Source organism: Lynx rufus, unplaced genomic scaffold, assembly GCF_022079265.1.
Source record: "Lynx rufus isolate CCGP_SWC_20201006 ecotype Redwood Valley unplaced genomic scaffold, mLynRuf1.p SCAF_4, whole genome shotgun sequence".
NCBI classification, from domain to species: Eukaryota; Metazoa; Chordata; class Mammalia; order Carnivora; family Felidae; genus Lynx; species Lynx rufus.
In genome coordinates this window covers 157,257,043-157,274,358 of record NW_025814856.1, presented here as the reverse complement: position 1 = coordinate 157,274,358, position 17,316 = coordinate 157,257,043, and the positions used below count along the sequence as shown (strand labels likewise).

General features: G+C 43.2%; 1 protein-coding gene across 1 annotated transcript; it reads left to right on the top strand.

The window, feature by feature from the left end:
* The first annotated feature begins 10,259 nt into the window (after window positions 1-10,259).
* On the top strand, window positions 10,260-15,172 carry LOC124523488 (serine protease 1). Its single transcript, XM_047095259.1, has 5 exons — window positions 10,260-10,299; window positions 12,315-12,474; window positions 13,487-13,740; window positions 14,252-14,388; window positions 14,936-15,172. Exons 1-5 carry the CDS (start codon window positions 10,260-10,262, stop codon window positions 15,083-15,085), a joined length of 741 nt encoding a protein of 246 aa, XP_046951215.1. The 3' UTR covers window positions 15,086-15,172.
* The last annotated feature ends 2,144 nt before the right edge of the window (window positions 15,173-17,316 follow it).

The window sequence follows — 17,316 nt, the reverse complement described above, 5'->3', positions numbered from 1 at the left end:
GTTCTACAGCTCACGTTTCCTCTCCCCCCCTTTGCCCCCCCCCCACCCGTGGGTTTGGATGCAGGTCCCTAGGCAGAGGAAAGGCCCATCCCCCCTCTGCCTCGAGGAGGTTTCTGGCAGTTGCTTTTTTTTTTTTTCATTGTCAGTAGCTTCCTCCCCTCCCCAATGAATAACTGAGTCTTTCCTTCCTCTTTCTGCTTAACAGCACCTCCTCACTCAAGCACACATCCCTTCCCCTTGGGCAGGTGTCCCCCTCCCCCCGCCGCCCCCACCACCTCTCAGGGAGCCAGGAGAAACCCACGCAAGCCCCATCCTGGCTTAACTCAGAGGCCACCTTGCTTGGCTTCCAGAACCTTTCCCTGGAGCCAGCTGCACTCATTTTAAGACACAGGAATTTAATGCTAACTGGGTAGGAAGCACCGTCAGTGGGTGCTGACGAGGTTATGAGAGAATTATGCTGCAAGCCGTGCCCCCGGAAAGCATCTCGCCTACTTGGGGTGCTGAGCCTGAACAGGGCACCCACACATACAGGGGAAGCACTGGAGAGTAACAAAAGGTCCTGAGAGACAGGGGCCACGGGGACCGCAGACACGATGCTATTGAGGTTGGAGAAGTGCAACCTGGACTAGATTTTCGCATCTAGGCTGTTCAGGTACCATGTCCCAAGCAGAACCAGGAGCAAACCCTGCTGCCAGAGCATTTGCTTCCTTCTTAAGCCTCCTTCCCATTCCCCTTCCTTCTTCCAGACCGGCCTCGGGAATTTTGGTGAAGTCACAGCTCCTCCTAGAGGTCACAGGGGCACATTAACCTCCTCTCCACCTGCTGCCTCCAGTCCTTACTCCTGGGCCCAGGGGAGCACAGAGCACACAGAATTTCAGTTTGTCCAACAAGCATTGGCGAGAAAGGCAATATTCTCATCCTCAAAATGTTTCTAGACTCATAGGAGCAATATGACATGCTTTTTTATTATTTTTTTAAATTTATTTATTAATGTTTATTTATTTTTGAGAGAGAGAGAGAGAGAGAGTAAGCAGGGGATGAGCAGAGAGAGGGAGACACAGAATCCAAAGCAGGCTCCAGGCTCTGAGTGGTCCACACAGAGCCCCACGCGGGGCTTGAACTCCTGAATTGCGAGATCATGACCTGAGCTGAAGTCGGCCACTTAACTGACAGAGCTACCCAGGTGGCCCAGAATATGCTTTTAGACAACATTGAGTTTGGAGAGGTTTAGTGTATGTTTTTCGGAAGGTTAAAATATAACTGGTTTTTATATGGCTAAATCATTTCATCTACTCACCTTCTCATTTCCTCATCTCCGAAACCTGGATAAAGGGAGAGTCTCAAATACTGATCTCCTACCCTCTGTTTAACTCTAAAACAGTATGAGCCGTTCAGGATAAGCTTCCACCCAGATGTTTGCCCTGCTAGGACCTTCCAGAGCCTCCCCCCACCCCCACCCCCACCCCCGCCGCCCCCTTATCACAATACTGAACATTTGGCAGGTAATTAACACGTACTTGAATGAATGAATGAATACATGGATGCAATGGAAAAACGGTAAGAGACCACATGTGAGTCTAACCATTAAAAAATTGCTTCCCAGTGTGGTATGGTTGGCACTGGTATATTTGTACTTGCGGCTTACAGCAATTGGGGGCAGGGCATCAGGATACAATACAAGGCTGAAATGGGAATGATAAAAAAAATGAATTTGGCTGGCATGAGGTGAGCTTCAGTACTAATTTTTTTAAGTTTATTTCTTTTGAGAGAGAGAAAGAGCATGCGAGCCAGGGAGAGGCAGAGAGAGGGGGAGAGAGAGAGTGAGAGAAAGTCCCAAGTGGGCTCTGTACTGTCAGCACAGAGCCCCATGTGGGGCTCGAAGCCATGTACCGTGAGATCACGACCTGAGCCGAAACCAAGAGTCGGATGCTTAATCAACTGAGCCACTCGAGCATGCCCCCCCTTTTAAAGTTTATTTATGTATTAGTACTAATTTTTATTTTAAAGGATAGTTATGATAATTTTCCAATGTTTGTCGAGCATTGTCCAAAGATTTGGAAGTGAAAGTATTGTTTCCCTTTTTAAACTAGCCTTGTTGTCAGGGCCCCCAGGACGATGGGTATTTGAGGATTTCCTTATAGTATAGCACAAGAATATATTCTAGGCTCATCCTGTGCTTTCCCTGCTCCCATCTTGGAATCAGCTATTTCTCCAAAAAGCCCTGGTTCCTTTAAGTGGATAACGGTGTTCAGAAAACAAGAGATGGGCATGAGATCTGGGCTTTTGAGGTGACAGTACTTCTACATCATCAGTGGACAGAGCCTAGGGAACACACACGAATGCACCCGCATTAACATGTATCTTTAACTCTCTATCCATGTACATGTATTGAAAAGCCACAAGTTTTACACCAGTAATTCCAGTTCCAATTTCAGTACTCTAAGGTTCACTCTAGTGTTCTTTCTGTATTCGCAATTCCTTTATCCAGTACTGAGAAAACTGGCTCCTGTTCTCAACAGATTTACATATTTGATCAGTCTCCTTGTATGGACCCAATTGTCCACTGCAACCCCAACCGTCTCTCCCTGGCACGCGCCCCCCTCACCCTGCTTGGGAACCAACAGCCTGTGCCAAGGAGTCCTCTCCACGTTGGAATCCTCCTCACCTCAGTCCAGCGTCTGATACCCGACATGGCGCATGTCCTGCCCAGTATGGACACCCTTCTCAACCTGCTGGGGCTTCAACGGCCTGTACCAGGCTGCTCTCCTCACCCCACTTGGGTGCCAACACCCCCTTTCTTGGGAACACCCTCTTCACTTGGCAGAATCTCTGTCACCTGTACCAGGCCTCCTTCCTGCACAGATACAATGCAAAGCACTAGTCCTCTGACAGCAAAGATATTTCACTTCACAGATTGCTTGGGGAATAATTCGATGCATTTCAGGTTGGCGGTGGGTGTGGGGAGGCCTCGGGGCCTTGTCTCTCCCCTTATGCTCTAGACACAGGTCAGGATCAATGCAGAGTGATGGCTGCAGCTAGTGAACATGTACTTGACTTGCTTGGACTTTTCTGAGCCATTTGTATTTCTCTTTTTTTCCCCCCACCCTGTTCTCCAAGAAGCAATGCCAATTTCCTTGTTCTAAAAGTCTGAGATTTTTCCTTTCTTCCCTCCTATACTAACACATTATTGGCATGCGTGTACCTGTCTTCCTGCTGAGTTCGAGCTTTTTAAGGTCACAGGCTGTATCTTTTTAAAAAATGTCTTTAAAAAAATTTCTGCATATTGTTCTCTAGGACGTTATTTATTTTTTAACAGCTTCATTGAGGTATAATTGATATACAAAGACCCGCACATATTTAATACCACCATGTCTAGATAATACACGTATGTTAATCCGTTTCTTTCTCTTCCTTCCCCGCAAAACCCTTTCTCACCTGCCAGTCTTTGCAAAGAACCTTAAAGGTGAGCTCCTCTGGCCTGAAGCAGCAGTGATTCCTGATGGCCCACCACATGCTTCTCGATATTTCCTCTCTTGAAGGAGGAGGGAGGGGGCCCCTTCAATCATCCCCAGGTGCGCACATGTTCTCATCACCACCCTCTCATCTCCCCAGGACCCCGGTCTTCAGAACTACAACCTGATGCTCTCCCTCAGCATTCAAGAGTCTGCCTGAAGGGGGACTGGCCCCCTCTATGTTCTGGTCACCAAACAGCCATTGATTGTGACTCTACCGAAGAGTCCTGATTACAATGGGTTCCGTGTGGAAGGGGAAATAAAATGATAAATAACAAAACCTATGGGGTATACATCTTTGGTTTTGTGTGTGTGAATATTCTAGGTGGTGAGACAGAGCCAATAGTGAGATGAAGCAGCTAAAATACTCCTGTATGACGTTTCACTAATCGTAAAATGGTAGGGTATAATCCGTGTTCAGCAGCATTTGAAGGACATGCAGAAAAACAGTTGTTCGGGGATTGCCCAAGTTGGAGAAGGCTTTTTGAAGGAGATGAGTGTAAGCCAAATCTGTAAGCAATCTAGTCCTGTACTAGTTTATTTTTTTTCTAAGAACCAGTTCTGGTTCATTGTGTATAAAGAGGCTAGCACATAGTTTCAACTTTTAGTTCTGGCATGCTATTTTTCTAGTAATATGAGGCAACTTTTGAGGTTGCCTTCTGAGATTTGCTCCTGCTACAAATAGGGACAGGGAAACTCTGTTGGGTTCGAACCTTGCCTTATCTTGGTTCTCCTGTTTACTATTCTAAAACCCATAATCTTCTGCTGGCCGTGACCCCTGATCACTTACCGTTTATTATGAGTCTCCTGATCTTCCATTACCTAGGGACAAAATTAAGAAAAAATGGTTAAAAGCTCTAAACAATCTTCTGGCTCAACACAAGGAAAAACTTTCCAACTGGATGGTTGAGAAGGTACTGGGACCTCCTTTCTGCAATAGAGGCTGGAAGACCTTTGGTGGGATGTTATAGACGGGGCCCAAGCATCTGATGTGGCAAAGAGAAACTGAAGCATCTACTCTGTGCCAGAGACAGAGCTACAGACTGAGAACTTAAATACAAAATATTTGTTTCAGGAGATCATAATCTAGTTGAGGAAATAGACAAAAAATAAACGTTTACAAGAAAATTCAGAAGTTATAATAGCAATACACACAAGGCTTTAAAAGAGCGCAGAAAGGTAACAGACTTATCTGTCAAGTCAGAGGCAGCGTGGGGTGGAGTTAGGGGTGGGCATAGATAAATGTCAGAGGTTAACTCTAAGGAGAGATGATGTCAAGGTAAATTTTAATGGATGAATTGGAGTTTGCGAGCGAAGAAGTGAGGGAGGTAACCCCATTCAGCAGTATTTGATGAACAATTACTATGTGTCAGATACATGTTGGCTTTGAGGCAGAATGGTAAGCAAATCAGACATCAGTTGTGCCCTCAGGAATTTTAAACGACCAACACTACACAGATAGATACTCACACAATTTATATGTAATTGGAACTAAATGTTATAAAAGTAGAAGCTGACTAGAAAACTCAACAAGGCCTGATTTGAGCTAGAGAGTGCAGGTGAGGTTCATCAGGATTCTCTCTGATTAGAGACCTAGAGAATGAGTGGGTGTTAAACTGGTGAGGCAAGTGGGAAAGGCACAGAGGTGTGAAATAGTGAAGAGTGTCCAGGTTCATAGGCTTCAATGCCATGCCCAAGAACTTAAATGCATCCCAACATCAATATGGAGCTATCGAAGAGATTTAAGCAGGAAAATGACATGATCCATTTGAATTTTAGAAAGACCACTCTGGTAAAACAGTATGGAGGTAGGTTGAAGGACAGTAAATCCAGAAACAAGAAAATACTTGTAGTGCTATTTATTTTAGCAGACCGTGGTCCTGAATGAAGGCACAGGTGGTTTGTTTGAAAGGCAAGTCAAGGATCTTCAAAGATAAGTCAAGGATCTTTAGGACAGAGCAGTGGGAAGCGAATGCTGACAGAGACATAATTTAGTTGTGTTAACACTTTAACAAGACTCTTGTATGTGGATCAAAGATTGTGTTAACTTCTATTTCCCCCTGATTTTCTGTGGGTGTTCATTTTATACATGAGGCTGTTAATGTGCAAAGACCCCCCAAAATGGAAGCTAGCGGCAGAATGAAGACCAGAACTCTGTTGCCAGATTGAAATGTTCTCTCCCAGAATTTTACTGTTTCTCATCCTTTGGTACAAGTTTCTGTCTCTATCATTCTCTTCTTTGTTTTTCCCTGTTCTCTGTCATTCCGATATCCTACCCCTAACCCCCCAATTCCCTACTTCTTACTTTCTCCCGAAAGCATTACTTGAAGGTCAACAGTGAGCTAATTCTCTTAAGATCACTAGTTTTCTTTCAAGCCACACCTGATCATTGAAACAATCACCATTCAATTTTAAGTCTGGATGTGGGGCATTTAATTCATTTCTGCCTTCTCTTCTGGAGAGGGTCAACAGACTATGGCCCAGGTTCAAGTCTGACCTGCAGCCTGTTTCAGGAAATGAAGAAGGTTTACTGGAACGTAGCTGCACTCAACCACACATGTACTGTATACGGCTGCCTTCACGCTGCAATGAAGAGTAGTTGTGACAGAGACTGTATTGGCTGCAAAGCCTAAAACATTTACTATTGGGCTCTTTACAGGAAATGTTTGCTGACTCCTGCAAGCAATATCATGGAGAGAATCACATGTAGCTAGAATAGAAATGTCCTCAAACTAATGCCATCCTTGAGCAGGGTTCTCAAGGAAGCCTGTCTGGTTCCAGGGTTCACTTTACCAAGAAAGAGCATTCTACTTGCCAACACTGGTTTTCTGTACATGGCAATGATTAGAAATTGAGCTTAGCACGGACCGTCAGGTTAGCATCAGGGTTATGACACAAGCGCGTACTTTGTAACCTTGTTCTTTTTTGCATTCTTGTTGCCCTGATTGCTTATTTCAGGTTTTTTTTAGTAATTTAATATATCTTTTTTTCAGGGAGAGGAATTCTTATTTAAAAATTTCCCTTCCTGTTGGCACGGTCAAAGAGCCAGTAAATGGCCTCAGTAACTAGAGTTGTGTTAGCCAAGAAGGTGGCTGGAGCATCTAAGCGAAAAGAAAAACAGACTCCATCAGAGAGAAGATCATACAGTTGCCTTCAGAGGCCGGTGAGTCTTGCTTCTGCCAATATAAATGTCAACATATTTGCTGGAGCCCAACCAGCCCTTAATTCAGGCCCAAGTTTAGATAGTCCTCCAAGGCCACTAAGCCGTGTGCATGGGAAAGAGGGGTGACAAATACAGATGCATTAAATACGGACACATGCCTCTGGACCTTCATGTGCTTGAAGTGAGGAAAAGAAGTATAGGTACCAACCCACTCTGCCCGGCAAAAGGAACGTGGACATTACCACACGTTGCACAAGGCTATTTTCACGGACGTGACTGAGGAAGGAGACCCCCCCACCTCCTCCACAACCACACACTGTGGCATGACCAGTGTTGACTGCAAACAAGAACTCATCAATGTTATTGAGGACAGATGTTTTGCACACACAAAGCGCAGACAAGAATATCTATTGAATCTGAGAAGTTTCAACCCAGTTCTCCGGGGCCCAACTTCACAGGATGATTGAGGCACAGTATCTCAGGAGTAAAAGGTATCTTACAAGTGTGAGCTCCCACACAATCGTGCAAGGATATCTTCTTCATGTTTGTTCACCCACTTTATAGAAAAGATCGACATGGCGCTCATGTAGAGAGACACCTCACACTGATCCCATGTTCTCCTGGCCTCTTCAATAGGGAACATTCTTCTAGTATCTTCCGCTTGGCGTACTTTGCGCTCTCACTTAATATCCAGATCTACTCTGCTCCATACCCTTTCCACACCCAGCAGCCACCACAGCCATGACCACCAGTGATACTTGGGATTTCCCACTCTCGTTTTGTCCGGCCCTCTGCCTGATGCTATGGGATCAGTCTTCAACATGTGTTTGCTTTGGCGGCGCATACACAAAACAACTAGTCTTCAACGTGATTTTAGGGAGCACACAAATGACCACTGTTATTTAAAGAGCTATGTTATCAAACAGCATGTGTTCATTTTAATGTGCATTAGATAAAGATTCACCAACACATGAAATATCAACATCTATGCTTGAGAAGAGGCTCAGGGAAAAAGTCTACTTTAAAATCAAAACTTGGGGCGCCTGGGTGGCTCAGTCAGTTAAGCGTCCGACTTCAGCTCAGGTCATGATCTCGCGGTTCGTGGGTTCGAGCCCCGCATCAGGCTCTGGGCTGACCGCTCGGAGCCTGGAGGCTGCTTTGGATTCTGTGTCTCCCTCTCTCTCTGACCCTCCCCCATTCATGCTCTGTCTCTCTCTCTCAAAAATAAATAAACATTAAAAAAAATTTTTTTAATCAAAACTTGTTACTTTAAAGGCATTGTGTGCATGGTTTCCATGCACCACATGTGAGAGTTATTTGGGAATACCTAAAGTCCAGAAACAATCACTCAGCATTTTCCCCACATCCCCACTACTGCTTTAGATGACTGAAGAGTCATCACGCTGCCACTGGATGGGTCCATGTTCCTTTATCTCAGGTGTTTATTTGGGCATTTGCAGTTGAGTCTAGATAATTCCTCTTACCTGGCAACCCTCACACTTGCCCTTCCAGGGAGAAGGGGTCCAAGTGATAAAGCCCAGAATGCACCAGGGAGAGCTCCCTACAGCATAGCAGCACATGAGCCAACTATTGTGGGAACTCTTTGAAGATGATGTGCTTTTCATATGGGCTAAGGTCTCTGGTGAGTTTCAAGGGAAGTTCCAGGGGTGATTCAGAACCACACAAACTTCCAACACTTCACCATGGAGGTATCAGAAAGGAAGATAATTGGACGGATTGAGAAGGCTCTCCCTTCTTCACTCTGGGCCTGGCCCTTCTCTTACTCCTTAATTTCCATGATTTTTAGGTATCAGTGAGGGACAGCCCCCTGCTTTATGTGCCATTCATTCAGTAGTTGATTAGTGCCTACATTGTGCTAACATTCAAATCACTTACCCATGGCTATGGCCTTAGAAGCTACTTTGCCCATCTTTTCTCCTTAGATCAGTCATTTCCGGTTGGGGATGATTTTGAACCCAAGGGAACATTTAGCAATGTCTGGAGACATTTGGGTTGTCACAACGTGGAGGAGGGGCTAGTGGTACTTGTAACTAAGGCCAGGGGTGCTGATAAATATCCTACAGTGTTCAGGGCAGTTCCCCATAACACAGAATTACCTGGCCCCAAATGTCAGTAGTGCTGGGGTTGAGAAATTCTGCCTTCTAGTGAATCATCTTTATATCAGCACAACTTTGAATGTAAAAGCAACAAACTACTTCATGAGAGACGATCATCTGCTAAAGCAGAAGTAACATCCTGGTAGGCCATTCAGATGTGTGGGAGTAGAATCTGGTCCCTGAGATTCACTTATTCTGGATACTTCTGCCATGCTTCATTAATTATGACAACTCCTGCTCCAGGAACCCATTTCTTCAATTTATCTAAGAATTCTCTCCGCTCCCTAGGGTCATCCCTTAATTTTGTGGAGTTCAGGTTGTTCTCCTTAGTTATGTTTATGGCATCACAGTAGAGTTTATGATCCTTGAAATGAGTCTGCTCAAGTTTGAACACTGTGTTAACCACTCAAGAGTATAAAACTTTGAGCAAAACATGTAATTTCCCCAAGCTTCACTGTCCCCATATATAAAATGGTAAAAATTAGAACAACACCTATAAAGCTGCTGGTAAGGATTGAATGAACTGATGTATAGAAACCCCATCCACGGTGCCTGACGCATAGTAAGCACTCCATCGATTTCAATTGTATTACCATTCGTCAAGATTTCTGTATTATCTTGGTGTCCAGACTGTGATGAACTAAGTGGAGAGGTGTTGTATAGTGGTTAAATGCACAGACTCTGAAGCCAGATTTCCTGGACTGGAATCCTGACCCTACCGTGTACTTGCTAGGTGATGTTGCTCAAGTCCTCTGTAAATTTTGTGTGCCTCAGTTTCCCCATATGTATAGTGGGGATAGTCACTGGTATCTTCTAGGGTTGTAATGAGAATTTCTAAATTAATATATGCAAAGTTTTTATAGATATAAAATATATAGTAACTTCTAGTAAGTTATTCTTTCATTCTCCTGTTTACCTCGATCATGGTTTCAATTTAGAACACTTTTTTCTTTTCTCAAGGAAACAAGTTTCCCTATTAATAATGAAAGTTTAACATGGCTATACAAAGCCACAGATGCCACAAGAAAAATTATATAACTGTGAAAGAGCCAATATTAATTAAACATCAAGAGGGTAGTGTTCAAGAGAGTCCTCAGATAAAAGTTCACAGTTGAGACAACCAAATACTTAAGATTTTTGTCTGGGAAACAGGACACCTGCAGCCCCGTTCTGTGACCTTGCTCCAATGTACTTTTCTATTATGGGGAACAAATTGCACCAGGTGGGTTTATTATTTCCATTTCCACAACTTTCTGGAAAAGTAGACAAAAGCTGATGTTTAAATATGATGCTGAATTATCTTCAGTTTGGCATAGAATTGAATTCTAAATTTGGATTTGTAAGTTTCCAGTCAAATCACTTTTCTGGCACCCATGGCCATGGGTGTCAATGACAAACCTGGGGGTATAAATACCTGTGGATGAAAAGCGATCATCACACTTCTCAGTCCAAATCCAGTGAGCAACCATGAAGACCTTCATCTTCCTTGCTCTCCTGGGAGCTGCTGGTGAGTCTTTACGAATAAATAAATGAACGCAGTGGATACATCTACCCCAGGGGATGCCTGAAGCTGCAGATAGTACTGAACCCTGTATATGCTATGGTTTTTTCCAATACGTCTGTACCTATGATAAAGTTTAACTTATAAATTAGGTACAGTAAAGGATTAACAATAACTAATAACAAAATAGAACATTATATAATAATCATAACATACTGTCATAGAAGTTATGTGTCATGCTCTTCTCTCTATCTCTGTCTCTAAATATCTTATTGTACTTGACTCACTCTTCTTGTGATGATGTGAGATGATAAAATGCCTACATGATAAACGGAGCGAAGTGAATGATGTAGGCATAGTGAGATAGTGTTAGGCTAGTAATGACCTCCTGATGATACATCAGAAAGTAGATCATCTGCTTCCTGACTGCGGTTCACTGAAGGTAACCGAAACCATGGATAAGGGGAAACTACCCTAGTACAAATATCTATACATAATTAAACCTCACTTGTTGGGGACAGATTATAGTGAGCAGGAGTAACTAGTGTAGAAAGTATAAAGAGGCAGAAATTGCCCTGAACGTCAAGATAAAATCTATGAAGGAAGAGAGAAAAGGAAAGGATAGTTAACAATAAGGAAATGTTGCATTTTGAATTAATAATCGGGAACAATGACTAGTCTTGGGCTCATTGAAGAGGCTGTGAGGGTCAGAACCAGAGTCTCCTCTATACCGAAAGGATTTTAACAGGCAAAGATACTTTATTTCTCATGAATAAAAGCTATGGGCTGGGTTTTACAATGTCTTTCTTAAAGAAATATCTCTGGTGTAAAATAACATATCATTTAATCATCAAAAGACGTAGAGAAATATCTGTTTCTATTCTTTATACTACCAAATTTTATCAAAAACTTGCTATTAAACTTTCCCGAATTGGATGAGTATAAATTCAATACACTAGTCTCTAAATGTCTTTCCCAAAATTACTTCAAAATATTTGAACACTAGGGTGGATGTAATATAATCAGAGACTTTGGGAGCCATAGAAATCTTAATAAATCAGTGGGCCAAACTTCACAATGTTGAATAAATTGAAAAATGTTAGAAAGATAATTGGAATAAGGGGAAAGGTTGGAGAGGGAAACCAAATATAATGTTCTATGAAATTATTTCATGAAAATTTTACACAAGAACCAAAAAGAGAAATTTGGGGAACAAAAGTACAAACTCCCAATTCCTTCCAGGCTAGAACATTCTTAGGGGGCTTCTAAAAGCTTCCTTCCCTCTACTTCACGGGAGTAAGTATCCTATACCAACCACCATAAATCAATATAAGCATGGTTACTGCAAAGCTTCACTGAACACCTATTTGCATGTCTGCTGAACAAAGTTTTGTATAAAAAGTATTCTTTTTTTTAATGCTTATTTATTTATTTTGAGAGAAAGAGAGAGTGAGTGAGTGAGCAGAGGAGGGGCAGGCAAAGAGACAGAGGAAGAGAGAGAATCTCAAGCAGCAGAGCCCGATGCAGGGCTCGAACTTGCAAACCATGAGATCATGACCTGAGCCAAAACCAAGAATCAGATGCTTAACGAACTGAGCCACCCAGGCACTCCTAAAAAGTATTCTTTACATCCTTAGGTAGTAATGTTCAGGGCATTTAATATATAAGAGTCTCTGATCAAGGTGTGTGTGTGTGTGTGTGTGTGTGTGTGTGTGCACGCGCGTGTGTGTGTGTGTTTGTGTGGTACATATGTTGAAAAACAGTATATTTATCAAATTTAAAGCATAACTTACAAATTAGATATTTATAATGGTGTAAGTAGAGTATGTGTCGAAGGTATAGATAGAGTAATAAGATTTTGGGAAAAACATTATGGGAAAATTATGTTATCACCATGTCCTGATTATGTGTGACAAGAAAACATTATCTTCTCTTTTCTAGTTCACCTACAAAAACTTAGTGGTAAGTAGAAATTCCAAGATGTATCTTTTAACAGATAGTTTCCAACTTTTCCTTGTCAGTGGCTTTCCCCGTTGATGACGATGACAAGATCGTTGGGGGCTACACCTGTCCGAGGAACTCTGTCCCCTACCAGGTGTCCCTGAACTCGGGCTACCACTTCTGTGGCGGCTCCCTCATCAATTCCCAGTGGGTGGTGTCTGCGGCTCACTGCTACAAGTCGTAAGTAACTGATACTCACATATCTGTTCTCCCAGATCAGCTCATCCCCCAGCCCTGCCAAAGCACAATCAGGGTAAACTAGAGAGTTATGCTTGAGGGGTGAGCATCCGGATTCTAGAAGCCTTGTCACTCTCCCCAGGCACTGTATGTTTCATTGAGGGAATTTTACACGGACAGCTAACCTTAGAGTTCCCTGGTAGCCTTCCAAATGATGGTACCAGAGACAGAGGAGGGGAACTAGTTAGTGATGAAGTATACCTAGGACTAGCTTAAGAGCATTAATCGAGGGGCGCCTGGGTGGCGCAGTCGGTTAAGCGTCCAACTTCAGCCAGGTCATGATCTCGCGGTCCGTGAGTTCGAGCCCCGCGTCAGGCTCTGGGCTGATGGCTCGGAGCCTGGAGCCTGCTTCCGATTCTGTGTCTCCCTCTCTCTCTGCCCCTCCCCCGTTCATGCTCTGTCTCTCTCTGTCCCCAAAATAAGTAAACGTTGAAAAAAAATTAAAAAAAAAATAAGAGCATTAATCGATAAATAGTCCCAATCATTATAGCTCAACCAGGAAAAAATGGCATATGGAGGTAAAAACCCAAAAGAAGTTTCCAGTACAATGTTAAAAATAAGTACAACTCATTCTGCCCCCTTGAAATCCTGGCATGTCTCTGATTCCTGCCATGTCTCCCTACAATAACTGATAATCTCAACCAGAGGAATAGCACGTGCTGAATAATATTCATCAATTCCCACCTAACCTGCCATCATTGTATTGGTGTCATTCAGTCATGGGAACTAAAGGCATCTAGATATTCTAACAAGATGGCGGGCTGGTAGTGACACCCACTTAAGAGTTACTCTAACCTGGACCGTATCTGGTAGGGCTGCCTTAAGTGCACAATTACCTATGTGTGGGAACACTTGAAGGGGATGGTGTTCATGCTTATGCTTATGACTGGGGGGAACAGGGGAGGGGAAAAATCTCAAATTGGATACTTACAGAACTTTGCATCCTCTAATCCAGCCGAATCCAGGTGCGTCTGGGAGAACACAACATTGCAGTCTCTGAGGGCGGTGAACAATTCATCAATTCAGCCAAGGTCATCCGCCACCCGAGATACAATGCAAACACTATTGATAATGACATCATGCTGATTAAATTGAGCTCACCTGCCACCCTCAACTCTCGAGTGTCTGCTATCTCTCTGCCAAGATCTTGTGCACCTTCTGGTTCCCAGTGCCTCATCTCTGGCTGGGGAAATGTCCAGAGCTTTGGGGGTGAGTGTCACCTGGAACAAAAGCACCAAGTCTGAAAATCCTAGAAGTGAAAGACATGTTGGGGGTCAGTTAGTCTGAACTGTCACTCAAGGCAAGGTTCCCAGAGGATAGTTTGTGGATGTATGGAGTCTTAGGAAGTTTCCTTTGCTGGAAAACACAAGAAAAAATGAACTGTGATAAAGATAGCAGATGTTCAGCTGAAGTGTGATTCGTGATTTGCAAAGAAGTAGAAACCGAGGAGGTAAACAGAACAGAGGCTGAGAGATTTGGTACCACCTAAAGTATAGACCTGCTTAAGAGGTAGTCTCCAGATTTGAGATCTGGAGTCACTGATGCCAGCGTCAGAGAGAACAACTTGTTGATTAAAACTGTTTGGAAGACTTTCCAGATAAAAGTTGTTCTTCCAAAATAGAAGTTACTGGCAAAGTAGGGAAGGAGAGAGAGATTGGGAAAGAAATCTCCAAGAATCCTGTGGGTAATATTCTTCCATTTTTACCCTTGCGCCCAACAGAAAATTATCCCGATGTCCTGCAGTGTCTGAAAGCTCCCATACTAACTGACAGTGCTTGCCGTAAAGCCTACCCAGGCCAGATCACCAGCAACATGATCTGTCTGGGCTTCCTGGAAGGCGGAAAGGACTCTTGCCAGGTTAGTTTCTCTGTACTCCTTCTGGCCAAGCCGCAGGCATTTCCACCATATTTTCCCTTTCCTGAAACACAGATTGAGAAGCTGTCTCTGGGATGGATTATAAGGGACAAGGGAGAGATTTGGGATAAATGATAAATTTTCCTTTTGAGATATTAATGGTTAGGGTCAAGGGTAAAAAGATACACAGAAGATGGTGTGCAAACAGCACACCCAGGCGCCCTGCGGAGGAGGTATATTGTACCAGGAAACTTTCTGGAAAAAAAAGCAGGGCTAGCTGGGCATCATTGCACTCACCTGTCCTCACCTCTTCTTGGTCCTGCCCACCTGCAACTAAGAGAAGAGCAGGAGCTAGGAGGGGGGGGGTGGGGTAGAAAGGATAGGGATGTAGTACAGAGATTGAGGGTTGGATTCCCAGGAAAAGTGAAGATGCTTCCTGGAGAATCAGCAACCTGGGAAAACGGACCCAGGGTAATGGAGAAACAACTTTGAGCCTTTCCCCCAACTTGGTGTAACTGAGAGTTCTTATTGTCTCTTTCCTCTTGTTCAGGGTGACTCTGGTGGCCCTGTGGTCTGCAACAACCAGCTCCAGGGCATTGTCTCCTGGGGTACCGGCTGCGCTCAAAGAGGTAAACCCGGTGTCTACACCAAGGTCTGCAACTACGTGAGCTGGATTCAGCAGACCATCGCTGCCAACTAAGCACATGGACCTCTCCACACCTTATCCCGTTAGTCAACCTCGCCTTCCACCTATGCGTGAAAACAGTATCTAAATAAAAAAATTTTGTCCCACACCACATGTGTCCAAGAACTCTCCTTACTTAATATTTATGAACTTTATCTTCAAACTGACTGCTGAGTAAGAGAGTGGGCACAGAATTGAACAATTACATGAGGATAGAATTGGAAAGGTTACATAGGTATTCATTCAACCTGATCCAAATGAATTTACTGATCATCTATCTGCTAGGCTCTGTGTGGTCCATTGAAGATATAAGCATGGATAAGCTTTGAAGTCACTATTGCCATCACATTTTTGAACAGATGATGATGACATCAGGGTACAGATAGGGCAAATCAACTGCCCAAAGTCATTGAGTTAGTTCAGAGTCAGGGAAGCTCCAGTGGCCCTTATTCCCAAAGCATTGCTACTGCTGTGACACTATGGTCTCCTTTTTTTTTTTTTTTTTTTGGCTCCAGTCCATCTGAAACTGTGAGGCTAGATAATGGAAACCACCAGATGGAGAATTTGTTTTTTTGTACAAATCACAGATTTCCTGCATTTCCCAAGATTTTACCTACCTATATATTCCAGTTCTCTAAGATCTTTCTTGCTTTCCCACTGGGATTTTATTGCTATTGCAGGCATGATGTCTGCAGGCAATCTGTGCCCATTGCCCATCTTCCACCACCAGACCCCCACATCCCAGTCCAAATAAGGTACTATTTTGAACTATAAAAGAAAGAAAGTGAAAACGCAGGTCAGTTTACAGAGCAGATCTATTACACTGAGGTCATAGAAGTCGTGGCTACAGAGTTGGTTTGGAGAACAAGTCCCAACACGTGATTCCTGTGCATATCCGGTATGGATCCAGGAGGAGAATATAATGGGATCTAAGCACGGACATCCTGGAGCAGATGGAGGAGGTTTGAAACGGGAAAATGTTCACAGCCTCAGTAATAAGGTGAAGAGGGGATATTGTCTTAGTCTGTTTAGGCTGTTATACCAAAAATGCCATAGACTGGGTGGCTTAAGCCACAAACATTAACTTCTCATAGTTCTGGAGGCTGGGAAGTCCAAGATCAAGGTGCAGTGGGAAACAGTGCAGGCCTACTTCCTGGCCTGTAGACAGGGGCCTTCTCACTGTGTCCTCACCTGGCAGAGAGAGGGCTCTAGTCTCTTCTTATAAGGACGCTAATCCCATCATGGGGTCTCTAGCCTTATGACCATATAAACCTTGCAAAGGTCCAATCTCCTAATACTGTCCTGTTGTGGGTTAGGTTTGAGCACATAAATTTGTGGGCATGGGGGAGGGGCACAAACATACAGTCCACACCAGGTTTTTTGGAAGAGGAAAATATGGGAAGATACATGCCCCATTACCAAATTTCTATTCCTTTGTAATTCTGGATGGCACATTCATAGGAACCAGTCCTGAGCCCTTCATATTGCCTTGTCAGTTCCACTGGGATGGAGGCCAAATTCCTTAGCCTTGCATTCAAGGCTCTTAAATATATGGTCATAACTAAGTTGTCCTGTCTTATTTCCATAGTTCTCATTGAACTGCTTTCATGTTTACATATGGCCTAAATTAATTAATTTCATATATAACTCCTCTATGTTAAAATAGGTAGCTTTAGATCTACCTTAACTAAATATCTCAGGCTTCTCTCCAGAAACAAATGACCTTAAAGATTCTCCTGTTTCCTCTAAAACATTTTGTATTCCACACCAGCACCACCCACCTCACCGCAAGAGGAGGGCAGATTTAGAGACCTGGCAGGTTAAGGGAGCTATATAAAAGATGAGAGATAAGGGAAGGTCCAAAGAAAAGTATGGAAAAAAATCCTTTTTCTTGATACTATTCAATATTCCCTTGTCAGCCTATCTTGTCATTTTCTATCAACTGTCTTTTTAAAAAATCTAACTCTTCATAATTTGTAAATTTATACTAAAATGTAAAATATGTATGCTCTTTGACCCAGAAACTTCATTTCTAAAACTCTATTCTATTGACATATCCATACAACCACAAAAACAAAGTATAAATGGGAGTGTATAATTTAGGAGTCATTCCATTGCAAAGAACAGAATAGCCAACTCAAATGGCCTTTAAAGATGTACTAATGGAAGCTTAAAAACTGGGAAGGCTTCAAGGATGCTCTGATTCAGCAATTCAAAAATGTCAAGGACCCTATGATTCTTGTCCC

Excerpts from the sequence above, each read along its gene's own strand:
- LOC124523488 (XM_047095259.1), top strand. The coding sequence starts at position 10,260 with ATGAAGACCTTCATCTTCCTTGCTCTCCTGGGAGCTGCTG. Across the intron at positions 13,741-14,251 it reads AAATGTCCAGAGCTTTGGGG|AAAATTATCCCGATGTCCTG; the intron begins GTGAGTGTCACC and ends TGCGCCCAACAG. Across the intron at positions 14,389-14,935 it reads GCGGAAAGGACTCTTGCCAG|GGTGACTCTGGTGGCCCTGT; the intron begins GTTAGTTTCTCT and ends CCTCTTGTTCAG.